General features: G+C 41.5%; 1 protein-coding gene and 2 long non-coding RNA genes across 14 annotated transcripts in view; 2 read left to right on the forward strand and 1 right to left on the reverse strand.

Moving 5' to 3' along the window:
• The window catches only part of hirip3 (HIRA interacting protein 3), a 35,068-nt gene extending 22,370 nt beyond the window's left edge, over nucleotides 1–12,698 (reverse strand). For 7 of the 11 annotated variants that reach the window (XM_042082260.1, XM_042082259.1, XM_042082258.1 and 4 more), the window contains exons 1-3: nucleotides 12,556–12,698; nucleotides 5,483–5,572; nucleotides 4,553–4,671 (exon numbers count right to left, since the gene is read on the reverse strand). In XM_042082260.1, the coding sequence (XP_041938194.1) occupies nucleotides 4,553–4,558 (6 nt within the window). In that variant the 5' untranslated portion in view covers nucleotides 4,559–4,671; nucleotides 5,483–5,572; nucleotides 12,556–12,698. Of the gene's footprint in view, nucleotides 1–4,552; nucleotides 4,672–5,482; nucleotides 5,722–12,555 lie in introns of those variants that run through there. The other 4 variants (XM_042082252.1, XM_042082254.1, XM_042082253.1 and 1 more) reach the window with 4 other exon arrangements.
• Nucleotides 12,699–14,235: 1,537 nt separating this feature from the next.
• On the forward strand, nucleotides 14,236–21,632 carry LOC121699826. Its single transcript, XR_006027047.1, has 3 exons — nucleotides 14,236–14,344; nucleotides 20,916–21,037; nucleotides 21,129–21,632. It is a non-coding gene; the product is annotated as an uncharacterized LOC121699826 (long non-coding RNA).
• Nucleotides 21,633–24,944: 3,312 nt separating this feature from the next.
• LOC121699823 lies at nucleotides 24,945–27,465 on the forward strand. Of its 2 annotated transcripts, none has more exons than XR_006027044.1 (4): nucleotides 24,945–25,060; nucleotides 26,351–26,421; nucleotides 26,662–26,718; nucleotides 27,262–27,465. It is a non-coding gene; the product is annotated as an uncharacterized LOC121699823 (long non-coding RNA). The 2 variants fall into 2 exon arrangements; XR_006027043.1 differs by lacking the exon at nucleotides 24,945–25,060 and adding an exon at nucleotides 26,107–26,178.
• The last annotated feature ends 35 nt before the right edge of the window (nucleotides 27,466–27,500 follow it).

The following is a 27,500-nucleotide window of genomic DNA, read 5'->3' on the forward strand; positions in this document are numbered from 1 at the left end:
GGCTTTTTTGGCAAGATTGACCTTGGTTAGACTCTGCATATGTTATTTCTCCGTATGGAAAATAAAGTAAATTTTCGACACACGTCTGTTATTAGTTCAACAACAAGTGTTCCTTGTTAAAACATGTGACACTCAAATGATTTTAGAAATATTTAGCCAAAGCCAAAAAGTGTTAGAGAGAATGAGAGACGCCGGTGCAGCTCAGATGTCTTCTTAATTTTCTTTAGTAAAAGGTGCAGAGCATTATTAAACTTTGACTAACGTTTCGATGTGTCGATGTTTTTGACTAACGAACATCGAAACGTTAGTCAAAGTTTAATAATGTTCTGCACCTTTTACTAAAGAATAAAGAAAATTAAGAAGACATCTGAGCTGCACCGGCGTCTCTCCTCTCTAAAATATCTGTCCTGGCCTGGTTGCACCGGATTGTCGCCAAACGACAGAAGCGCAGAGAACCCTCCTTTGTCTACCAAAAAGTGTTACTTTGTGCCCCGCGCTCCCCCACTGCTTGTGAAAGAAGGGGGTGGGGGAGGGGGGCTTAACGTGAAAAAGCTTAATGTCCCAAAATGGCAACAAGTCATAATGGTAGGCTACAGGAAGTGGGGGGAGGGTATGGGATTTGGGATGACCAGAGCCGTCTTCGCTGTGCTATTCAGAAAGCATCTTCTATTGTCTTTCCAGGCGCACACAGCTCGTTATAGCCTATCGAGTGCCTTAACAGATAGGCTCTGCTCTTGGGTTTGGCCTCACAGCGAACTCAACCCTCTTGTTGCTTGCAGTTTGTTAAATAAAGCGATGCAGATTACATTATTTCTGATTAATTGCGTCTTTTGATGTATTTTGCAACATCTGCTTGTTAGGTTGGGCTACTGTCAATGTCCTGTACAGGTAAATGTTCAACAATTGCTGGTGTAGGCCTACAGCTATAATCAATTAGGGACTGTTCGTTATTTATTTAAGGGACCGGAGGAGTTTTGGGAGCGTTAGTCAAAAAAGACGTGACCCTCCCTCGCCAGCAAGAAATTTTTCTATGACCCTCCAAAGTGATTGAGAAAAACCGCGCATGACCCTCCCCAGTCCCAACAATTTATTGATGCCTTCTGTAGGCTACTGGGTCAATTTGGTAGCTTGCATGCTACGACACCTTCCTTGAAATGCCTTGAAAACGCTGTCGTTTGCACAATTTCACAAATAATCACTGGGACCGAAACAAACCTGTCAACTTTTCCCGGGTTTATCGCGTATTTTAACTTTTTCCTCGCTGTTTTAGGAGGAGCTGCAGGGCCGTCACAAGGGGGTGCGAGGCCCTGTGCGAACTTGACAGATGCATGAACTTACGTGCATGAAATCATGCAATAGCTTACTTTACACAGCCAAGGCTACCGTCGGTGCATTTTAGTAGCCTAGTCTAATAAGCTACACCAGCTTGTCTTTAAGAGGGGAAATTGTATAGCCTATAACATTAGCGGAGTCACATATTTGGCCATATGGTGTTTATCATAGGCTACATCACGAAACCAAAAAGTGTAACAAAGGTGAACACTTTAACAGGGGAAATTAATTGGGCATGAATCATTGTGCTGGACGGTATTTGTCAATGAGCAGAAGTGATGTGCACTATGGAAACTGGTCTGTAGGCTAACATTGGACAAATAAATGACACTGACTCGCCATATCCTGACTCTGAAAAAACATTGTCTTGCTTTGCCGCAAACGCAACAATGAAATCATAGGCCAGTTTCCAGGTAGCATAACGTCTTTTTCAATTCAGAGAAGGAAGAGCCCAGTCTCTCCTGTGACATTGAGGTGCGCAAATAGTTTTTAATAGCCTGTTCAACTTCGAAAAGCTTCACCCGATGCCAGTCACTGATCACAATTTCAAATTTCGGGAAGCTTCGTTCTATCTTTTTAAGTTTTAAGTGCAGTAGGCCCCTATCTGCCCCCTTTGGAATTATATCTCGAGTCTATTATAAGGCCCAGTGCATTATGTCCTGGGATTCGGACGTGCTCAAAAAGAAAAGAAAAAACACCTTTTTTATAGATGGTTATAATATGAGGAGCAATATGAGTCTGAACTCCGTGTCATTCAGACTCAACACTCTTGTTGCTTTGATATCTTTTTCGTTGTCGTTTGAACGTCGGCAAGCAGGCATGTTGCGGTTGCAATTTAAGTGAAATGTCTACAGTAGGCCTACAACATGCAACATGCTTGTTAGGCTGGGCTACTGTCTTGTACTGTCAGGTAAATGTTCAACAATTGCTGGTGTGCAGGCTATAATCAATTAGCTAAATAATTTGTCCAGCTGTTTAAAAAAAGAAATCATCCTACATTCAAACGCAAAAGGTGCTTTGATATCTTTTTCGTTTGAACGTCGGCAAGCAGGCATGCTGCGGTTGCAATCAATAAGGATAATTGGTTTTATCTGCGGATTTATTTTTTGCATTATTTTGAATATGACTCGCTCCAGTCTCAACAGCACGTCTACTTTTTCCACACGCATCTAAGTTCTAACACACATCCCCTCTCGCTTTCTCTCTCTCCATCCCTGCACACGGGGATTTCTTAAAGGAGCTGCACCATTTTACAACAATTGCATCTACATTTTCATATTAGAATGTTTTGTCTGTTTAAGTGTAAGCTTAAACTACCGTGATCAATTTAAGTTCCCATGCCCCTACTGAAAGTCTCATGCGCTTATCGTTACACTATCAAATCTATAAGTAACCGTGACAAATAGGGTATAAGATATATAAACTCACGCTATTGTATTATCATGTATGTTTGGTAATGGCTCACTGCGTCATGGAAGCAGTTAAGTCAAGTCGCATCAAAAATAGTAGTGGCAGAACTCCCAAGTGACACCTTGTGGTTGTTTGTGTCAACTGCAGTTTGTGCCATTTCTGCTGAGAAAATGGGGTGAGTGATTCATGAAGGAACCCGTCCAAACTTAACTGGGACCCACTGTAGCAGCAGTGCTATGATCAGCCTCTGTAGCAGCAGTGCTATGTAGCAGCAGTGCTATGATCAGCCTCTGTAGCAGCAGTGCTATGATAACCTCTGTAGCAGCAGTGCTCTGTAGCAGCAGTGCTATGATCAGCCTCTGTAGCAGCAGTGCTCTGTAGCAGCAGTGCTATGAGCAGCCTCTGTAGCAGCAGTGCTATGATCAGCCTCTGTAGCAGCAGTGCTCTGTAGCAGCAGTGCTATGAGCAGCCTCTGTAGCAGCAGTGCTATGATCAGCCTCTGTAGCAGCAGTGCTATGATCAGCCTCTGTAGCAGCAGTGCTATGATCAGCCTCTGTAGCAGCAGTGCTCTGTAGCAGCAGTGCTATGATCAGCCTCTGTAGCAGCAGTGCTATGATCAGCCTCTGTAGCAGCAGTGCTCTGTAGCAGCAGTGCTATGATCAGCCTCTGTAGCAGCAGTGCTATGAGCAAAAAAGCTAACGTACAGCCCTGCACTATTGCAATCAATCAATATTGAGAAGCCCCGCCCACCACACTGACCTGCATATTAAGCCCCGCCCACCACATTGACCTGCATGTTAAGCTCCACCTCCACCACACAGTCCTGCATGTTAAAGGAGAATTCCGGTGTGATATTGACCTAAAGTGTGTTGAAACATGATACCGAGTGTGAACGTATGTCTCATAGCCCATCTCGGCTTGTCCCCTGCACTCCAAAATCTGGGGCTAGTTAGCCGATGCTACCAACAGCTTTTTAAGTATAAGTATAAGTATACTTTTTTGATCCCGTGAGGGAAATTTGGTCTCTGCATTTAACCCAAACGGTGAATTAGTGAAACACACACAGCACACAGGGAGGTGAAGCACACACTAATCCCGGCGCAGTGAGCTGCCTGCTACAATGGCGGCGCTCGGGGAGCAGTGAGGGGTTAGGTGCCTTGCTCAAGGGCACTTCAGCCGCAGCCCACTGGTCGGGGCTCGAACCGGCAACCCTCCGGTTACAAGTCCAGAGTGCTAACCAGTGGGCCACGGCTGCCCCTCTGATCAATGGTGGTGCTTCGGCATCGGGCTAGCCATGCAAATAAATCACTGTTTTACACCATTTACGAGGCTCAATGTATCTCCACACTTCATTGGTAGACTTCCGAGGGCCCTGACATTTAAAACGAGACATTGAGAACTTTGAAAAAGCACTGGTAGTTTACTTACAAGACGATTTATGCAGACAGTATCTTCACGAAGTTTAGCGTTTGCAGCCATCTTGAATTTAGTCACGATAAGTCGAGCGACGAGTAAGAATGAACAGGTATGATAAGGGATCAGATTCCAAAAATAATTCAGTGGAAATGCATGGATTCCAGTTTCTTCCAGTAGCAGCAACTGGAATCCATGCATTTCCACGGAATTATTTTTTACACTCGGTATCATGTTTCAACACACTTTAGGTCAATATCACACCGGAATTCTCCTTTAAGCTCCACCTCCACCACACTGACCTGCATGTTAAGCTCCACCTCCACCACACTGACCTGCATGTGAAGCCCCGCCCACCACATCAACCTGCATGTTAAGCCCCGCCCACCACACTGACCTGCATTTTGAGAAGCTCCGCCTCCACCACACGCTTCAGAAGCTTCTGCTGGTCTGGACTCAGTCACACCCCCCATATGACGTAGGTACCGGCCCTTCAGGACGCCCAGAGTCAGGGTACTGGAAGGACACACACACACACACACACACACACACACGCACAAGTTCAGAGTCAGGCTACTGGAAGGACACACATGCACACGCAATGTTCAATGCAAAACATGATACTGAGCATCTCTATGTGAATGACATGCTTTTGGCTAGGGATGTTAAAGGATATGTGAATGACATGCTTTTGGCTAGGGATGTTAAAGGATAATTCCGGCATTTAGGCTAATTCCTGTGGTGAGTTGCACAGTTTGGATAATGGACAACACGGTGGTCTGTTCACAGAAGTTAAAGAAGCCCTATGCAGGTCTGGTTATTCCTTTGCTGTTTCTGGGTTTTCGCCTGATTTGGGCTCGCATTTTTCACGACATAGCTCCCCCTGCAGCTTCGGCAAGTGACTTCTACGCTAAACCCCCACTAGCTAGCAAGCTAGCCATCAATAAACCAAGCTAAACACATAGGGCTCACAATAAAACGGTCGAGCAAGCACATTGTTCAAGAGACTATTAAATCACATTACAAAAACGAAGTTCACCCAAGGGTAGGCTACTTACAATTTCAACCGCAAAAGAGCCAAGTCGGAGTCCGTTTTGCAGTCTTCTTAGAAACTACAATCTGACTACATTTTCGAGTATTTCTGAGCCAGGACCCATCAGGAGCCAGACTGACAGATTGCCACACGCCTCACCCCAAAACATGTATATGCACATTATTCATACGCCTCACCCCAGAACATGTATGCTCATTATTCACACCCCTTACCCCAGAACATGCATCATTATTCTCAGTGAGAACATAGAACATAGAAAATAGACTAACTCACCTGTAACTTTAGAAAGTCGCTGGTTCAGGCAGTTGGTCAGTTTTTTTGTTGTTGTTGTTAGCCTGTGTCCTGATGGGTATTACACAAAACCTAGATAAGGGATTAAGCTGTGATTTCCTAGATAAGGGATTAAACTGGGATTTTAGCCTTGACCTACCTAGATAAGGGATTAAGCTGATTTTTTGGTTATCCTGGATGAATTTAGCCTTTACTTGGTTAGACGGCACATAAGTTACCATGGGGATTTATTCTCTGCACCTAGCCTGGTCCCGACCAGGCTAACAGCCAAGCTTAGTTAATTCCAATGGTAATTATGTTGTCTTATTGGTTCAGCTAGCCGTCATTCAAATCAGACCTCCATGTGATTTTTTAAGGAGCTTTATTCCATTTATATACTATTTGCTAAATGTATTTGCTAGCAAAACAAAACAGATTGTCTTAATATGGTTATTATTTTAATTGTGGTAGCCTTATAATTATTAACATACTCGTTGTTTGTGTCTTTTGTTGATAGACGTTAATGAATAGCCTACTGTAGTAGCTTTTGTTGATAGACGTTGATGAATAGCCTACTGTAGTAGCTTTTGTTTATAGACATTTAATAAATCGCCTACTGTAGTAGTTGATTGGAAATGGAGGGGCAATTTGAAGTTGTTTTCAATAAATTCGGTTCTAAAGCCGATATGAAGATATACAGAGTCGTACTATGTGCCAATATAAAGGTATACAGAGTCGTACTATGTGCCGATATAAAGGTATACAGAGTCATACTATGTGCCGATATAAAGGTATACGTATATGGCGGCCGCATTTACGATGCCACCTAATAGAACTCGACAGACAATGCGGTATCTAGCTTTCTAATATCTATGGTGGCAAGCGCTTTCTAGCTTTCTAATATCTATGTGGCAATGCGGTATCTAGCTTTCTAATATCTATATGGCAAGCGCTTTCTTAAAGGCACACTATGCAGGTTTTTTTAGCTTAATATGCTAGTTTTTTAGCTTAATTTAACAGCTTCAGAGTCATTGGAATGGTTATATGACTTTTTTCGGGGTGAATGGTGGCCGTCTCGCTTCCCCCTAGCGCCTGTGAGCGGAAAAACCACCCTTGCAACTGTGGGCCGGCGGCCTCAGTGTCAGGAAGTATAACGAGAGTATTATATGTGTATATAACTTTACTGCATTCAAATACACATACACGCCAGGCACCGGCTAGAAAAAGGTAGCGATGGAGTATCTCAGACATTAGTCATAACAGCGAAAAAGAAGTAAGAACCGAGAAAACAGTAAGGAAATTGCCAATAGCCTACTGCATAGTTTACCTTTAATGACGTTATCAATGCGGTATCTAGCGTTCTAATATCTATGGTGGCAAGCGCTTTCTAGCTTTCTAATATCTATGGTGGCAATGCGGTATCTAGCTTTCTAATATCTATGGTAGCAAGCGCTTTCTTAATGACGTTGCATGCCGAGATAAGGAAGCGTGCACACTTGGATACGTAGATTTGCATTCAGTCGGTCCAGCATGCCTACTCTTGCTGATTTACAGAAATAGTTGTGTTTCCCCATTCAAAAAAAGAAAACTTTACTTCATTGTTAGTCTATCAAAAGCGGTTGTTTACAATGTGTGAACTGTGGGCTTTTTGGAACAAAAACGAGAATGCGCACATATCCTGAATTACTTACATCTGGCTTGACATAGTCACTCCTACTCATCCTGTATTGGCGTTAGTGAAACGAGTTGAGCTAGGATGACCAGACAACGCTCTGTCAAGGCCCCAACTGTAGCCAGTTTTAAATCTAGACTGAAGACTAAACTGTTCTCAGATGCTTTCTGCTAACTGCACTGAGTTACAAATTCTGAATCTGCCTTGAAAATTATTCTACCTTATCTTTTATTACTTTTTTACTACTTTTGCCTTTTTGTCACTTTATTTATATAGCACATTAAAAACAACAACATTGACCCAAAGTGCTTCACAGGTAAGGCCATCTTACAAAAAGGCAAAGGAGGAAGATCGACAAATAAAATAAAATTAAAAAGGGGGGATATAGTAGAGGTGTTAAGATGACAGTAAGACACAAGCCAGGAAAAAAAGAGATAAAACATAGAATGAATAAATAAATAAATAAATAAATAAATAAAGACAAATAAATACACAAAGGGACAAAATAAGATAATACTAAAATCAAGAAAAAATAAATAAGACATAAAATAAAAAATAAAAATAGGACCAGAAAGGATAAGAAAACCAGAGAGTTATTTAAACAGAGCTAAAAGGTGGTAAGAGGTAAAAAGGTGAGTTTTTAAACTAGACTTAAGAGTGGAGATAGTTTGGCAAGATGAGACATGGGGAGGGAGGCTATTCCAAAGTTTAGGGGCCGTAGTTGAGAAAGCCCCATCTCCTTTGGGGACAGTCACTGTGAAAGCCCCATCTCCTTTGGGTTTAAGACGTGTGTGTGTGGGGCACTGAGAAAGCCCCATCTCCTTTGGGTTTATGTGAAAGCCCTGTCTCCTTTGGGGACAGTCACTGTGAAAGCCCCATCTCCTTTGGGTTTAAGACGTGTGTGTGTGTGGGGCACTGAGAAAGCCCCATCTCCTTTGGGTTTATGTGAAAGCCCTGTCTCCTTTGGGGACAGTCACTGTGAAAGCCCCATCTCCTTTGGGTTTAAGATGTGTGTGTGTGTGTGTGTGTGGGACTGTGAAAGCCCCATCTCCTTTGGGTTTAAGACGTTGAAAGCTCTGATGTAAGAAGGGGCTAATCCATTAAGAGCTTTAAAAACAAAAAGTAAGATTTTAAAATCAATTCTCTATTTGACAGGAAGCCAACGCAGGTGAGCCAGGACAGTGGGGTATACTACGAAGCACGTTAGACATATCTAGGCTATGTAGACATATCGAGGCTTGACACAGGGGTATACGTTAAGTGATACTGCGATAGCAGTTATGTGATATATTTGTCAAACTAGGCTTTCAGCTCAGATCTGTGCGCGTTCTCGGTGTTGGGATGACGTTGGCCAATCGTGAAAAGTGGAGACGCACAAGACCGCCTCTATTTAAAAACAATTACTTCCGCATTCATGAGCGATAGCTTAATCTACACTGCGGTAATTTTTTGTGTCTAACCTATAACATCAAATAAATCAATTGTCATCAGTTGTTGTATCATATGCACGTCCACAGTGGGATATTTGCACGCACAGCACTATTAAAGCGCATTCGAGATCCAAAATGTTAGTAGAGGCGGAGCTCCACTTGTAAGATATATGACAGAATCCTACACGTGAGATAACTTTGTTTTTAAGACAATTGATTGGTCAGTGGGCGGTAGATTACATGATTTGAGCTATAACTTAGCACATAACCTTCTCCCGACCAGGTTTGGTTGACAGCATAACATGCCATGGTGATATAGCGACACTAAAACAAATCCACTTTCGTGTCACAGCATACCCTAGCTTTGAGCGCAACATACCTTGCTAACCCACTAATCGAGATTCGTAGTACACACCACAGGTGTGATGTGCTCCCTTTTCTTAGTTGCTGTTAAAAGTCTAGCTGCAGCATTTTGGACCAATTGAAGCTTTGAAATGTTGGCCTCCTAAGCGGAGGGAGGGGGGGGGGCGGTCGCTCCGGGCCCACGACCGCAAAGGGGGCCCACTTTTGGCCAAATCTATCTTGATTAATTGTTATACTGATGCTTACTTGTACTGATTGCTGGGGAAAAATAATAATGAAAAATGTTAGGCCTACTAAAGATGCCACTGGTCCGTAGAGTGCACTCACAACGGGAGTTTGTCTGTCATGCTGCAAATTCAATAGCCCGCACTCTCCTACACTGTTACGTTTTAAAAGTGAAACTGATGCCACAACCTGTCTGGGTTTGCCAAAGTAGCGCTACAGGCTGCATATATTACAGAAAATCAGCGAAATAGCATGTAGGTCTAGTCTACACTGTGTCTATTTAGAGACAGCATAGCATGTAGGTCTAGTCTACACTGGGCCTATTTAGAGACAGGAGCATAGCATGTAGGTCTAGTCTACACTGTGCCTATTTAGAGACAGGAGCATAGAAATAGCCATGATTCCCCATTCCAGAAAGGATAACTTTACTTAATTGTTAGTCTATATCAAAAGCGGTTGTTCACTTTGTGTGAATGACGCTATTTTCCGTGTCTTTTTTTATTCCAACCGTGGGCACTTTGGAGCAGAAACGAGAACGCGCACACATCCTGAATTACTTACACCTGGCTTGACATAGTCGCTCCTACTCATCCTGGATTGGCATTAGTGAAACGAGTTGAGCTAGGATGACCAGACAACGCTATGTCAAACCTCGCTTTATCACTTATCTTGGATGTCTTAATTCTGCCTTTGTGAAATACCCCTCAGATGTAATGCTAACGTTTTGACAAGCATTTTGCCTATCTTGTTCATCTGAAATAACTCCTCTAGTTTTGCTGCCTCCATCCTTTGCTACCTCCACCCTTTCATTTCCAAAAAACGTTTTATATCCATGATAGCCTTGAAGTCTTGAGTTAGTGAATTATCTTAACATTGTGTGTTGATAACAGGCAACCATAGTAAAAGAAAGCAACAAGTAGCCTAGCCCACAACTTCTGTAATTGCTGCGTGCGTTTGTTAGGCTATTATTCCCTCTCCTGGGGCCTGTACTACGAAGGGAGCTTAACCTACCCAGATGTAACCCAGGGTTACTTTGTTAAACCGGTGTTGACAAACCCTGGTTATCTTAAGTGGTGTTAATCGGTACTACGACGCTGATTATGAAGTTGATTTGTTGAGCCGGGGTTAACCTAATTGGAGTTTGTGCGCGTTCACATAAAAGGGGCGGGTTGCAGGTCAAGTCACCACTTTCAATGATGACACGATCACCTTATTTTACAGATGAGGAATGCACAATTATTATGACAAGTTATGAGGAATTAAAACCCACTCTACAACAAAAATCAAATACGTCGGCAGTGAACAAAGCAAGGCTGTTGGCAACGTATTGCAGATCGGGTAACCTAAATGCCTAAAAGTAGTTTTATTCCCACATGTTCTTCAAATATGTGTTACGGAGTATTAGTAGCTTGCGGAATGTCTGAAATGATTTGAAATAATTAAATAGCCTATTTTAAGTTCATAGAAAGGCCTACAGATGTATATAAATAAATTTGACTTGACAACGGTGCCTGTGAAACTTGTTCCGCTTACAACAGAAATTAATGTTTTAACAATCTCTTCCATGACCACTTACAGCTTATAGGCTACAGTGGACTAGCATGTTGCAGGGGCTGCTAGAAACACAGAGAAACAACACACTGAAAACTCGGCCAATCACAACCCTTGCTGTCGTACGCTCCGTCCGGTTCAACCGCGGAACGCCACAGCAGACTTATGCTGCCCCCAAGCGGCTGCAGTTGTACTTACATTTCACCCAGCTGCGTGAATCACCTACCACTGTAGTAGGCTAGTCCATAAAACAAACGAAACTAGGATTTGGAGAAATACATTGACTGTTGGTGTTTCTGGTGAGGATTTGAGATTGCATTGAGTAGGCTAGTTTACATAAAACAAGATTTCAAAATGGCATAGTTTGTATAGGCTATTAATATTTTCGTATACTGTTGAATACATGCCTAAATTGGTGGTCCATTTGTGAGAAACACTTACACTAACCCAGGCCCATCCTGGAAGTCATCTGTGCCCGCCCTGGCTGAGCTTGGCTGCACCAACCAACCCCAATCCCATAGATTGATTTTGAACACTTATTAAATGTAGGCCTATAATATACGTTTGTCAATCTAGCAAGTAGCAAATAAAACTTGTAAAATCTGTATTATTCCATAGCTAATCAATCAGGAACATTAAGCCCATCACCTAAATGGAGAGGAGGTTACGTGGCGCAGTCTACTTCAGTTCTGCACTAACCCCTGTCATCCGATGACAAATATGGTTTATCGGCTCGCAGGTAGGCCATAGGCCTATCTCATATCGTAGTTAGTAGAAGTAGGCCTTGTAGTTTCTGGGTTTGTTTGATAGCGTTAACCTACTGTTTTTTCTTCTGACCTAGTCGGAGAACAGGGAGCTTGTTCCCCATCCAGGTCCAAAGTTATCCTTAACTTCGGGGCTAACTCCCTAACACTATCTGAAAGTGGTTAGCAAATGAACGAGGATTTTGGCTTTATCTGCGGATTTATTTTTACATTATTTTAAATATGACTAGCTCAGTCTCAACAGCACGTCTACTTTTTCCACACGCATCTCAGTTCTAACACGCATATGCTCTCACTTTCTCTCTCTCTCTTGCATCTATATTTTCATTTTAGAATGTTTTGTCAAGTGTAAGCTTAAACTACCGTGATCAATTTAAGTTCCCGTTCCCCCCCTGGAAAGGTGTAATGCCCGTCTGTGAATTTGTGTCTGCCGCCGGGTCTGCTAGACCAGTGTTTCTCAAAGTGTGGTCCGAAAGCTATCTCAAGTGGTCCGCGAGCAAACGTGGTAATTGCAATAGTTGCAATATTGAACCAACTTGTATGTAAATCCTGCAACACTGCCTATAGCTACGCCAGTTTAAATCATATGAATCCTCTGACACAATAAGCAAGGTGCAAAAACAGTAAGCAAGGTGGTTCAGTGAGTAGGCCTATTCTGTAATATAATGTTGACGTAGGTCTACTGTTTTTTTTTTTTTTAGCTAGGTGGTCCGTGATTCTTTTTTTATTGGTTAAGTGGTCCTTGGTCTGAAAAAGTTTGAGAAACACTGTGCTAGACTACAACAAGGGGAGGCAGCGCGACACTACGCGTAGCCTATGTTGTGTAGTACTACGTTACCGCGGCATTGTGTAGTCGGGTGTAGTAGGCTACAAAAATTGTATGACAGTAAAGCAAACCTCACCTTACGTACCCTTTTACCGCGGGGGTTTAGTAACATTAACGTTACTGGCGGCACAATCTGGTAAGTTTGGCCATTGGGCTAGCTAACACTGACATGTATCACTACGTTTATGCCTCCAGAACTCCTCTCTTACAAACTGCATATTTGAAACAAAAGTTTCTAGGCTTACCTGAGATCAGCGTGAGAGATCTCTTTGCGCACAAATCTTCGAACACTCTCCTCGTCCGACACCATCATACAAACTCTGACTAACAACAGAGAATGTCTAATAAGGAGAGAACCGCCACTCTCGGGAAACTTCCGGTTTCTGAACTGGTTGCAGTTCCTTTTCTGGTTCCACATGAGGGCGCTCACGAATAAGTGCAGAATTAATGGAGGCCTATGGAGCTGTACCCCTCAAATCCACTTTTTTCGGGATATAATTTTTTGCCCAGAAATTCGAATATTGCAGTCAAAAGAGGGGGCAGAGGAAAATAAAAACCGCTGAGTATTATATTTTTTGAGTCACTTATTTGTTCTAAAAAGCCTTTCAAATGTGTCAATGACGTCATTCATTAGCAGAAAGCTAGTGTGTTGTGGGCAACAACGACCCAACCTGTAAGAAATCGAAAGGACGTGACTACTCATTCATTCAACTTTTGACCTATAATCCATATTGAGCTTGCAGAAACCACAATCAAATCTTCAATTTCTCAACGACAACCAGGTGAAAGAGACAAATTTAGCCGTCTAGCTCCATAGACCCCCATTGTTGTTGCACTTATTCGTGATCGCCCCTAGCGGAACTGCAACATATTGCAGGTACAATGGAGTTAATAGGGAGTGATCCGGCTCTCCATAAACGGGCTCTGCTAACAACTTTTGAACTCTGGTTTGGCGCGTTCTGCTGCTACTGGTTCCTGGTACGTCATGACTCAGCAGAGCACGTCGACGGTAAATTTGTTTACCCAGAGAATATGTAATTAGGGGCTCTTAGTCCATGGGCCAGAGCAGAAATTGGTATCACCAAAGGTGGCAAAATCTAGCAATAATTTTCATAATCCTCTATGTCTGAGAGATATGTTTTGGTATGATAGCCTTTTCTAAGTGGTAGCTTAGTTGTATTTTTACTGGCTTTTATACCCATACCCAGTACAATTCACAATACATTCCTATGTGTAGGTATAGGTGTATGCAAGTGTGTGGGATGATGGGATATGTCTTAATCTATGTTATATCATATGTAGATGGCATAGGCTATTAGAAAATATACAGTTTAGACGGATAATTTAGCTTTCCATGAATTACAAAGGCTAAAATGTATCCGTCGTACACTTTTTCACCTGTATAGGATTAGATGGAGGCAAAAGACTGAAAGTGGGTGGGTCAAATCCAAACTGTTGCTATGTCACATCTAGAGAGTATGGGCTTTTAGAAAATATATGGGTTAGATAGCTGAATACACTTTACACAGCTATTGTAGACCCATAACTAATAGCTCTCCATTAAAAATCAATGCATTTCAATGTAATGCAAAATACATTACAGAACTAAGGTATAGTGGGATGGAGGAAGTTGGGAGATGTCTCAATGCACATTATATCACATCTAGAGTATATAGACTTCTCAGAAAAATATATTTTAGGGTAAATAACCTGTTTTCCTTAATGGTACCAGAACTATAATGATCGGACATGCTGTGATATTTGAATTTGAAAGAGAATGCATGTAGATTCTGCATAACTATTAGGTCTAAATTCTGTTTTTTTTTTTTTTCAATTTGTCTGGAACTAGATTTCTTTTCTGAACATTCTACAGTACAAATATAAACTGTCAACTTTTAGAATTGTTAGAGTGTGTTGGTGTTTGCTGGGCCAGTGTGTGGAAGCAGTTTAGTTAGGCTACAACAATAACAATAGCTGTTGTAGTGTCAAAAACAGATAACACCATGATACTTTGTTGTACAGATAGGACATAAGGTGAGTCCTGTTTATTTTTATTTGTGTTATGACTCAGATGTGTGAGAATGAGTAAGGATCTGACCAACTAGGCTACTTGTGAAAGACTAGATATAATAATCCAACCGGCCCAAGTAAGGTACTAACATTATCAAACAATGATGTCTGCTGTAAACCGTACTCAATAGATGTAGCCACCCCTAAGCTGTAGACTTCCCCAATTTGTGTGTGAACAAAAGAAAGGACAAAAATAACATACAGAGATGTAGCCTATGGGTGTGTTCAAAACAGGAGACAGCTGCCTACTGCCTCCCTCCCTACATAGAGAGCTGTCTCACTAGACATGACTTTGGATTAAATGCATCTTTTAAAAATGAGCGTAGCACTCTAGAATCTTTGGTTAACACTACGGTATGACGTTAGCAAAGGCCTGACGTTAAACTAAATTAGCTTACGTAAGCTAGCAGGCTAACGGTATAAATTAGTTTTACGGCCGGCAGATATATCAGACCAGACGCTATTAATGGTTACAACAATGGCATAATCAGATAGTAAATTGTTTATTTCTAATCTGTAATCTGCAAATCTAAGCAAAATAAGATCACACAAATTACATTTTAAACAGATTCAGCAGCCATTACCGATGTCATCCGCCATGTTTGTTTACCTTTCACAGCTGTTTCAGACGTTGCCGCAAGGGATTATGGGTAGGAGGCAGCATGAAGTGTGCATCGATGCTGCCTTCAAAAATGACCGTTATTTGGGAATTCTAAGATATCTTAAAAGGCAGCAGAATTTGTTTTTTCGGTTTCGAACCGCACTTGCTGCCTTGCTCCCCAGTTAGATATCTTAAAAGGCAGCAACTTTACCCGTTTCGAACACACCCTATGTGTGTGAGAGCAATTTCAGTTGGTAACTGAATTTATTTGAATTTGGAATTTTGAGTGGCAGAATACTGATGATGCACAGTCAAGCCACAGCTCAACCACAGTATTGCACTCTCTCTCTCTCTCTCTCTCTCACACACACATACAGACCCACACAAAAAACACACTTCATATATTCCCTCTCTCTCTCTCTTACACACACACATACATACACACTGTTGCTGAGTAGAAAAAGGCCTCATTTTAGCACATCATTCCTGATATATCTCTGTTGCTTTCAGATTGTTGTACATCCCAGAATAGAGAAGCATGGCAGAAGGAAGTAGTTGTGTTCAGGGGGAGTGTTTACTACATTGTTCAGATGATAATTCAAACCTTGTGGCACCTATGAACATAGAGTCATGGAACACACTACTGAGAGCAGCTGAAATAAGAGCATATCACCCCATCCTTGATCTTGCTAAAGATCTCCTTGAGGGTAGAATACCATCCATATTGTATCACAGAAAATGCCGTAGCATCTTTACTTTGAAGAAAGAGCTTGACAAGATCCTTGCAAAAGACATATCTGCAGAACCTTCTGTCACAGAAGACCTAAGAAAATCCTCGAGGGAAGGTCCAACGACTTCAAGAGTTTATGAGGCCAAATGTATATTTTGTGATAAATGTAGCAAGTATTTGAAAGGTCAAAGGACAAAAGAGAGTCTAACAAAATGCGTAGAGTTGAGAGCTAATGACAAAATCAGAAGAGCAGCTGTCAGGAAAGGTGACAAAAGAGTACTAGCCATAGCCTGTCGTGATTTAGTAGCAGCAGAAGCCCATTACCATAGATCCTGCTACAGGGCGTACACAAAGGAAGATTCAGACATAGACAAAGATGAAACTAACTTGGACCCAGCAGAATCTCCTTATGAAGCAGCAGAAAGAGTGGCACTACATAAGGTTTTTGCACATATTAGGGAAAAGGTAATTGGGAATCCTAATGTCGTACCATTCACAGACCTGACCTCTAAATTGGTGACACAAATGGCAGAATGTGGTATAACACAATTAGAACTTTCTACAAAGAAAAATCTACGTCGCAAGATTGAAGCTGAATTTGGTGAATCTCTACACATCATACAAAACAACAAAGGAAAGTTGTTGGTGTACCCTGAGAGTTTGAAAATGGAACAACTTGTAAAGAGGTACCAAGAACTGAAAGATGAACTAGAGGTGTACAAAAGGGCAGACACAGCTGAAGATACCATATCAAAAGTTGTGCTGAAGATCAGAAATGACATCCAGAATCAAGATGCTGTTCAAGTTTGGCCACCACATGTGGCAGATCTTGAAATGAACACAATTTGTTCATCTTCAGTGGAATTTTTTGGGACAGTTTTAACAGGTTTATCAAATGCAGGTAGGCTTAGTAATCTAACCCAGAGAGTGAAAAGGCTCACAACTTCATTCAGCCAAGACCTGGTTTATGCCGTTACAAATGGTAAAGTCAAGCCTGCAAAACACATTGTGCTGCCCTTTGCTGTCAAGTCACTCACAGGAAATGTAGAGTTGATACAGATACTAAACAGACTTGGACGCAGTGTTTCATATTCTCAGGTAGAGGAAATTGACACAGCCCTTTGTCTTCAGAAGCAAGCAGTCTGTGGAGATGAAATTCCATTACCTCAAAACATCAAGCTTGGTCTGTTCACTACACTGGCGTGGGACAATATAGACAGACTAGAGGAAACAATCAGTGGTAAAGGCACATCACACAGAGTGAATGGAATTGCTGTGCAAACAAATCCGACTGCTGATCATCCTGCTGAGAGCAGAGCTTTACCTTGTATCCCCAAAACTAAGAGGAGAAGCATTGAGGCCATCGAGACGACCCTTCCCATTTACAACGCAGGAGAACGTGCCAATCCCCCTGTTGTCCATACTATGGATACTGATTATGCCTCTTCTCTCCAAGATGCAACAGGCAGAAACTACATGGCTCGTCTCTCTAATGAGGATGTTTGCAGCTGGACAGGGTTCAACATACTCACTCGCAATACAACAAGTGTTGAACAGGATAGTATTGGCTATTTACCAACAATCAATGCTCCTGCTACACAGTTATCCACAGTATATGAGGTACTCCAACAGTCAATTGTCATAATGAAGTCTCTGCAGCTCAACAAGATTGTTGTTGTTTTTGACCAGGCACTATATGCCAAGGCTGTTAACCCTCTAGGCGCCACGGTCGAGTTTACGATGCGGTACTGAATAAAACGGCCGATTTAGTCAAATAGGGTGTCATATTTCGTTTGACCTCCACTCCACTAGATGGCAGACAAGTCATACGTCATCCCCGAGTCGAAAAAACGACATGCATTAAACAAAACTTTCTAGCTACAGCGCAATGCGTGAAATACCGGAGCTAGTGTGCGTGTGAGACACTTTGTCAGAGCGATATTGTCAACGTCAGCGAGTATTTGCATTAGATTATCGTCTAATGGCATCAAAAAAGTTTACCTGAAATGAAGTGTTGGGTCTTCTATTCGCGGACCCTGATTCTGAAGGGGAATATCTGCCTTCAGAAAATGACGGTGATTCGTTTAGTGAGGCTTCAGATGCGTCCCTGCCTTGCAATGATGCAGCTGGACAAAGTGAGAGTTTACTCCATAGTTTAGCTTACACCAAGCACAAACGTTGAATCGTTTGCCCAATGTCACTGGTGGGAATAATGTTTCACGGGTTCGGAGTGTTCATCAGGAAGTTAGCAGGGTGTTAGTGGTGTGGCGAACGAGGCTGGAGGTAGCCTAATGTCCATACCGCTAGCGTCTGTCTTCTGAACGTGTGCCTCTCCGCAATCGCGGCGACAGTAACGTGGTGGAGCTTTTGTCTAATACCACTGGGTATGTTAGACGAGGTCGATGTGCTCATAGGACAGTAAGGGGGGAACGTAGAGGCAGTGTGGGGAGTCGCAATGAGAATGACAGTAGGTCTAGTCCGAGCTGCGCAAATTCTCTCCACTCGACGCGAGCACGAGGCAGATCTGGCCATGCTGCTCGCAACAGGAGCAGAGGTGGTGACACGGGGCAGGAGAGCCATTAGGCCATGCATAGTCTATCACAAGATGATGGGAATGCCGGCCCTGTATGGATAGGATAGGATATGGATATGGATAGTCATTATCTCTACAGCAAAAGGCCTGCTACATAAAAAAAAAAATTGTCAGCCATTTATTAGTAATGACTTACACTGTTGATTATCTATTTCCCTGACCATTTAGGACATGTGTTCTTTTTTGTGTGTTCATGTCCTTGTGATGTGTGTGTCTTTGTCAGCTAAGAAAAAAACAACAAAAAAAACATCAACAAAAAGAAAACAAATACTAACATTGTCTCTTGTCTTGTCTCGTCATCTCACTCCTGATCTGTGCCTTGCCATGGCAAGTGAGCTTTTGAACTAAACAGGTCTTGTCTACTTGTGTTTGTGTGTCATCTGAATAATATATGTGCCCCATACATGGAATCAGAGTGCCTACTGTATGTAGTAAATGGAAAATCTCTACAGCAAAAGGCCAGCCTACCGCTACATGCATTTGGTTTGTTTCTGCCATTTATTAGTAATGATTTATACAGTTTGTTTACTACTTACTATTTACCTGAGCATTCAGTATTGTGCAATATAGCATACAGAAGGTGAGGGACATTTTGGGGGAAAAGAAGTGGTGCATTTTATCATTCAAACATGCAACTTTTCATGAAAATTCTATAATCCAAGATGGCCGCCACCATATGACGTCATAATATGCAAATTAGATATAAACATTTAATCTCTACATAAACTTTGGGTCATCCTTAATATTTCTCTAATTTACAGAAAGTCTCTATCTCTTATCACTTTTAAGATATAGCCTTTTGAAATGAAGATGTCAAAATCGAACGTTTCGAAAAAAAAACCTCTGGCGCCTAAAGGGTTAAGATTACTTGGAAACATCAGGAACTTTTCCAAAACATTCTCATCAGAATGGGAGTCTTCCATACCACCTGTACTTTCATGGCTACAATTGGAAAGCGGTTTGCAGATGCTGGCCTAAGAGACCTTTGTGTCGAGGCAGGAGTGATAGCAGAAGGTTCCATCTCCGGTGTTCTTGATGGTCGCATGTATAACAGAGCAGTGATGCTTCACAAATTGCTCTACGAGGCTGTATTGAGATTAGCTTGGAAAGGTTTCCGTCCATGGTTAGAACAGAATCACCAGGAAGATCTCATTCACCTACAATCAACTCTGCTTGCAGTCAACGACCTCTGTGATGGGATATCCCAGACAGAATTTGAGGGAATCCTCAAACAAGACTCATGTCAACACACTCTGGCACGATTCAGTGAGTTCCTCAGCTACCTTAGACAAAACAATGGTCCACTCTCTGCCTTATGGGTGTCATATGTGATCTTGAAAGCTGATCGAAATCTCTTTGGACATATGATAATTGCTTCACAAAGTAGAAATCTTAACATTAAAGATGTCCTGGCTCATCCACTTGGTCCTTTGCCTTGGGCACTCTCCAATCCAGATGGTTCATTGCGAAAAACTAATAAGGCTGCTCTTGCAAGAGAATTGGAGAAATCATCAGTTGAAGATATTGGGGGAAACACTACGTGCATTATGGATGGAATGAGCCTGGACCAGAAAGTAAAAGGTGATGGCAAAACTTTTGGAGGGATCGCAAACTCTGTGCTGAATCAAGCATTACTTGAAGGAAGAAACAGTACACGGATAGATGTTGTATTTGATGTGTACTGGAAGACATCAATCAAAAATGCTGAGAGGTGTGGTCGTGGCTCAGCAAGTAGCACTCAGTGGAAGAATATTGCCCCAGGACACAATGTTGTGCAGTGGAGAAAACTGTTAAGTAATGCTGACAGCAAAACAGCCTTGATAAAATTCATCGTGGATCAGTGGAAACTAGCAGAGAATCGGGCAAAGCTTCGGAGCAAACAGTTAATTGCAACCTGTGGAGACACATGCTACTGTCTGAGCCAAGAAGCCTGGGAGACACATGCTACTGTCTGAGCCAAGAAGCCTGGGAGACACATGCTATTGTCTGAGCCAAGAAGCCTGGGAGACACATGCTATTGTCTGAGCCAAGAAGCCTGGGATATTGTGGAAGAGCTGAGATGTTCCCATGAGGAGGCAGATACCCGTATGCTCCTTCATGCAAATCATGCCAGCCAAAATGGCTATCAAACCATACTTATCGTAAGTGAGGATACATATGTCATGATCCTTTGCCTTGGGTGCTCTAAGAGGATAAATGCTCTCTTATATCAGAAAACGGGAACTCAGAATCGAACACGGTACATCAATATCAGCAACCTTGCTCAGTGCCTTGGAGACGATCTGAGTGATGCTCTCATAGGGATGCATGCCTTTACAGGTTGTGATAGTACAAGTGCTTTTGCAGGTCTAGGAAAACTCAGAGCTTTGAAACTTGTCAAAGAAAGCAGGACATCCTGGGCTGTACCAGAGGAAGTATACAGCAACATGGAGTCATTTAAATCCTTGGGAACATCCTGGGCTGTACCAGAGGAAGTATACAGCAACATGGAGTCATTTGTCTGCAGGATGTATGGACCATCATCCAGCATATGTGACATCAATGATGTGCGTTACATGATATTCTGTGCAAAAAGGGGTGAAGTAGACTCCAGTTCACTTCCCCCTTGCAGGGATTGCTCAAAGCTGCATATACAGCGTGCAAATTATCAGGCCGGAGTCTGGAGGCACTGTCTGGAAGGACAGCCAGACATACCTGAACCAAAAGGACACGGATGGACAACCGATGACAAAGGTGTTTAAAATACAAACCATGAACTGGAATTCACAATCTTGCTGTAATTATTGGATAAATCAGTAATTGAGAAATTTTACTTATTTTACAGGAATGTTGATGGTGGACTGGATGCAGGGACCGCCAGCCCCATTGGCTGTCCTGGAACTTTTGGCCTGCAAATGCGTACGGACCTGCAAACTTCCTGACTGCTCCTGCCTTTCAAACAAATTAAAGTGCACGGAATTGTGTAGGTTACAAACTTGTAGCAATCAGATGGAAGAAGAGGAGGAGGAGAACATAAATGCCAGTCTGGATGAATATGATGATAGTGATTAAAAAAAAAGTTTGCAATGAAGAAATAGGTTTATGAACAACAGAGGTTTAATTGTTATAGTTATGTGTGCTATGTGCTTAAATAAAGTGGCGCTGTTTTCATTCTCTCATTGAACAGTTACAGTATTGTCATTGAATGCTAATTTCTGTGAGTGAGCCACCACTTGCAATATTCTTCTTTTGCAAATGCCCTTCTGATAGATACCTCTTGACCTAGATCTCTTGCCTGAGTCCTCATTAATATTGTCTTCAAACGTTTGAGCACATCCACCTATAAATTCCACTGTAGCCTAAAGTTGAGCCATTTTTGCAGCCAAGACATTATGGTCTCTATAAAAGCCAAACATGCCTATTCAGCCATTTAATCCATATATTTTCTAAAAGCCCATACTCTCTAGATGTCACAAAACATGAGTTTGGACTTGATCCACCCTTTTCCATCCTTTTGCATGTATATATTAATGTATTATAAAGGCGAAAATGTGCACATTTTATTTAATTTAGCCTGCATCATTAATGAAAAACTAAATCATCCATCTAAATTTTATATTTTCTACAAGCCTATGTCATCTAGATGTGATATAACATGGATTAAGACATGTCCCACCTTCCTCCAGATTTTGAGGCACCCATATCTGTACATAGGCTTGTATTGTATAATTTACTGTGTGCAGGTATAAAAGCTAGGAAAAATACCACTAAGCTACCACTTAGAGAGGGCTATCATACCAAATAATGTCCCTCAGGCATGGAGGATTACAAAAATCATTGGTAGATTTTACCACCTCAGGTGATACCGATATGTGATTTTTTAGGTCCTGGCCCATGGACTATCTGGGTAACCCTACGCAGGCTTGCGTTGCGTTACTGCATGAGGGTGGGTTTTTCCCGACGATCAGGGGTGTGTGTGTAGCTATATAGTCAGAGTTGTAAGTAGCCTATCTGAAACACACACTTGAGTAGTACAGATATTTCATCAGAGAGACTTAAGTCAAAGTAAAAACAATAGTACTACTACTAGCCTATTACTACTACTACTAATGATAATATACATTTTATTTTTAAAGTGCCTTTCAAGACACCCACATAAGCATAAGCTACCACGTAAAAGTCTTAAAGTATCTATTAGCCTACTCAGTGTTGGGAAGGATTTCACCTTTTTCCCTTTTCATATGGGATGGGTTGACATGGCTCTTGAGACCGACATACAAAATAAATGTGGTCCTACAGTTCTCGCTATATTCACAGAAAGCTGTGTCCGCCCTACCCTCCTTTCCGAGGTCCAGTCTGGCGACGGGGCAACGGATCAAAACAAAACACAATGGTTCCGTGTCATCTTTGTGGGGCTACATGCTCACCAAGTTTCGTGCACCCCGGTCATTCAGTGTCCATCATCTACAGTACATGATAAAATCCAGAGAATATATTTTATCTTTTGCAAACAAGGGATAAAGCTGAAAAACAATATTGGATGGTCGTGGTCTTTTGAACCTCAGATGGCACTGCATTAAAACCAGACCTGTTTATGTAAAGGAAATTATTGTATGGTCTCAGGAAAACCTCAGAACCATGAGCACAGTTGGATACCCAATTCAGAATGGCTAGTGTAAACTTTATCATGCAACATCCAAAATTGTATTTAGACATGATACAGAAATACCACCATCTTATCTGGACCTGAGCTTGTTTAAAATGGACTGAGGTAACATGGAAAAACGTCCTGTGGTTAGACCAATCAAAATTCACAATTTGTTTAGGAAATCATGGACTCATCTGCGCTTAAGAGGAGAGGGCCTATCCAGTTACCCAACCTATCCAACTTGTTTTAGTGCTCAGAGGAGAGGGCCTATCCAGTTACCCAACCTATCCAACTTGTTTTAGTGCTCAGAGGAGAGGGCCTATCCAATTACCCAGCCTGCCCAACTTGTTTTAGTGCTCAGTTCCAAACCCAACATCTATAACGGTGTGGACGTGCATTAATGCCTACAGCATGGGCATCTTGCACATTTGGCAAGGCACAATCAATTCTGAATGATGTATACAGGTTTTGAGCAACACATACTGCCATCCAGGCAATGTCTTTTCCAGGGAACACCTTGAATATTTCAGGAAAACAATGCCAAAATTAATTCTGCACATATTTAAACAGTATTTCTCTATAGATGAAGAGTCCAGGTGCTAAGATGGATTGTCTGCAGTCCAGATTTGTCAAATTAGGTGCATTATGGAATGAACACATGATTAATACCATAATACTGTTGAGCAACTGAAATCCTGTAGCGGGAAGGAATGGGATACAATGCAATTAAAACTCCAGCAACTGGTCTCCTCAGTTCCTACCGTCCAAACTTCTTTTGAAACATGTTGCTGGCATCACATTCAAAATGAACATATATTTTCCATGAAATAGTAAACATTTTAATTTTCCACATTTTATGTTGTCTATGTTCTTTTTGCTGCTTGTATATCACATTTGTTTTTTATTTGTATTTTACACAACGTCCCAACTTTTTCTAATTTGGGGTTGTACAATGAAAGGTAATATTGCCATGGCAACACTGGCGACGGTACCCGAGGTCCCCGACTTGACGTCACGATCATATTCTCCAACCACGACGGCCTCCCTTGCAACAACACAAGAGGCGAATCTCACACTCATTGCAATTAGGCAACGTAGTTTATCACACAGATATATATATATATATATATATATTGACGTGTTGCCAGAACACCAACCGTATGGACCCCAGAGCGATAGCACAAAATCAATATGTCTTACAAGGCAAAAACGCTAAAAGGCTAGATTCAGCGCAAGCTATCAAGGTAATCTCTCTGATCTAGAAAATATGATTAGACAAATTAGGAAAGAAACTGACCAGGAATTGAATCGTAATGTTAAACCAATGACCTTGCAACCTACTCTTGAATTAAGTTCACCTGAAAGCGTGGAAGTGAATGAATGTGTTGAAGCAGATGTTGAACAATGTGCAGGATTACTAAACCAGATCACCCTGACCTCAGAAATAGTTGATGATTATTGAATGTGAATAAAATAATGGAAAAAGAACCATAACTGCAAACAATGACCTCATAAGAAATAATAAAGTGTGATGAATGAAATGTATCATTACAAGTATTTTACTAGCCTGACCTTGTAAAGTCTAGAGAATTATGCATGTAAAGAATTGTATGTCTCAAACTGTGAAATGGGTAAAGTGCCTTAAACTGTTTAAATGAATGTATTCAGATTGCATTGTGTGAAGAGTTAATGCCATAAGTGTTTGTAACCTGTAAGAATGTAACCGATCTCTCTTGATGACTGTAAAAGTGTATGTTGCTAAATGTAATGTGTCACATGGTTATAATTGTCATTGAATGTAAACTGTTTGTGTAACCTCTGGAAACTATCTGTAAACCTGAATGTAATGTATCATCTCCGAAATGTAACCCGGAGAAGTATGTTAATGCGAGTCATCTTAAATTGTTGGTTACCCACACAGCAAAGGTGTCTGTGGCGGACAGTCAACCTCCGATTTGGCTATGGGCACAGAACACAATCAGACTCCGCCAGCGCGCCCTCAAACCGTGGGTCCGCGGCGGACCCCGTGTGAATGCGCATATCGAACGCGCCCTCTCAAGTCTGCTAACGGCTCTTTCCTCAGTTTTCTCGCTAATGGAGTGGAATACGGCGGCGTCTGAAGGCTCACTGTAAGTATGCTCCTATATGCTTTATTTTTTAAGTTACCTAGTCTATCCAGTGAAAATGTACTTCCATAACACAAGTTACTTACTTATCTAGCTTTGCTTGCTGATATAATCTAATTAGAAATTTGTTATAACGTAACGTTAATGGCCAGCTTGATGGCTGTAGCTTTTAGTGCTAGCTCATATTAGCTGCCAAGTTACACACCAGCTAGTTTCTAGGTTGCGCACGTTAATTTAGCTCACCTTTCACAGGGCTAAATCCTGTCTAACTTGAGCTTTGTTAACGTTTCATAACTTAACTCAAAATTGCGTTTAAAATGAGCTAAGCTAACGTCATGTGTTTGCCTGCGAACAACAAAAGTTGGCTTGCGTGAGCTAGCGTTAGCTTGTTGGCTAACAATAATGTTAACAGGAAAACTCGTTTTTTCTTATTGATCATGGACTCGGGCGCTGTCCTTAAGAAAACCTAGGCTACTTTGGATAAACATCATTTCGTTCTGGTAGGGGGCTGATTTCACATTGGTTAACGTTACCTGTCTTGGATAACTTGAACGTTAGCAGCTGATAAGCTAATTAACGTTATAATGATATTCCCTGTCATAGCCCGATGTGAGTCGTGCATGCTCAGATGTGTTTGTTGGTTCCAAAAATGGACGTTTTGAACTTTGTTGACAATATTTATGCTTAAAACAAACTGCTTCGGGATTAGTGCCCTTATATTTTGTAAAAGTTAGCGAGAAGTCGGCTAACTGGCCTACTATGGGCTCTGCTATGTGGCTGCACAAAATAAGCAGGGAAGGATTTTCGATCAGCCGATATAAAAAGTCAGTTTTTGCAGACGTTTCCTGGTCGGGCTTTTGCTAACTTTTATCTAATATAAGGCCACAAATCCCGAAGCTATTTGTTTTATGTGGACATACCGCCGTCAACGAGTTCATTGAGTGATGAGGAATGTTTCTTGGAGTAAGATTTAACGAGAAAGGGCAGTATTTGACTTGATGTAAATGCACATTATGCACTTAATGTGTTTTTGCCTCTTATAACTACTTTTTCACATCTTTACATGCTTCATTGTGGAGCGTAGGTCTTTCTACCGGTCAAGTATCATTGCCTTGTCACAGGTCAGACAATTTTCAACGGAACTATGAGCTAAAATGATAAGCATCCCACTCTCTGGATCCCGATATAAAGCTCATTTTTTAATGGAGTGTAAGATTGGTAATGTTACATATTTGTCAGTTTCTTTCTGATGATAAAAGTAATGTATGTTTATGTTCTACATCTGTGTTACAGGTCATTCACCAGTGGCTCCAGTCTGGTTTGGGGGTCTACCCTTTCTCATCCTGGCCTGCCAGCCAAGTAAAGTAAGCTATACAGTTTTGCATTTGATTTATTTGACTTTTGGTCCACATTTAAAAAAATAAAATAAATAATAATAATAATAATAATAATAAAATGACCACATACTTTTGTAACTGCCTTTATCAGTTCAGGATGAATTGAATGTACAGTAAATCTCAACATACAAAAATATGCTTGTCTTCTGTAATAAAATCCACCTACTTCAAAAGCTCTCTAATGAAATGCACATATTTTTGTTTTAGAAGAGAAATAACTACAGACCTCTGCAACTGCTGATAGCGGTTCAGGATGAATTGCAGGTAAATCTCAACAGATAAAATGCTTTTGTCAGCTTTGATAAATACCTCATTTCTAATACCCCCAAAAGCTGGACTGTGTAACTAACAAGTAGTTGTGTCTGGGAACTGCTTTTCTGATGCCTTTTTTGTATTTTAAGGGAACAGGTCTTTGCCAAAATGTGGTCAATTCCATAACTCCTCATCACACTTACAGGAAGGCTACACTGCGCACGTAACTGAAGCATTCAGTTTGCAGAGCATCTGTTGCAACAATTGGCTTCCACTGTAGTCAATGGAACTGGTTACACCAGACGTGATGGCGTACAGTATGTTTAAAAACATTGGATTAGTCTTCTTAAACTATTTTTACACTCTGCGAACCGAGTGCTTCACTTGCGGACTCGGTGTAGCCCAGGCCTTACAGGTGGTAGATTTTGTCACAGTTAGACAGAGCCGATAGCAGCCTGCTGGCGGCGGTGGCTTTATATTCATGTAGCAGACATTCCGTTTAAAAGTAGGTAGTTATGTATAACAACTCATTTTGTTATGCTTCTATGATTACAGATGCTGTGAGAGAGTCAGTGGTTCAACCAGCCAACAAACAGGAAAAGCTCAAGTCGGAGTCTTAACTGTCAGCAACTCTACCCAAAAAAATCAGGCTACTGTTATTGCCCACTAAGAAAAACAGTGGTCTGGTATGAAGGTTATCTGTGTTTTGGAACATGTTCTTAATATTCATTAAATAATAAAAAAAAGTTTGACACTTTATGGTTGCATTTCATTTTACCTCTAATACCTGTTCA

Source organism: Alosa sapidissima, chromosome 24 (genome assembly GCF_018492685.1).
Source record: "Alosa sapidissima isolate fAloSap1 chromosome 24, fAloSap1.pri, whole genome shotgun sequence".
NCBI classification, from domain to species: Eukaryota; Metazoa; Chordata; class Actinopteri; order Clupeiformes; family Clupeidae; genus Alosa; species Alosa sapidissima.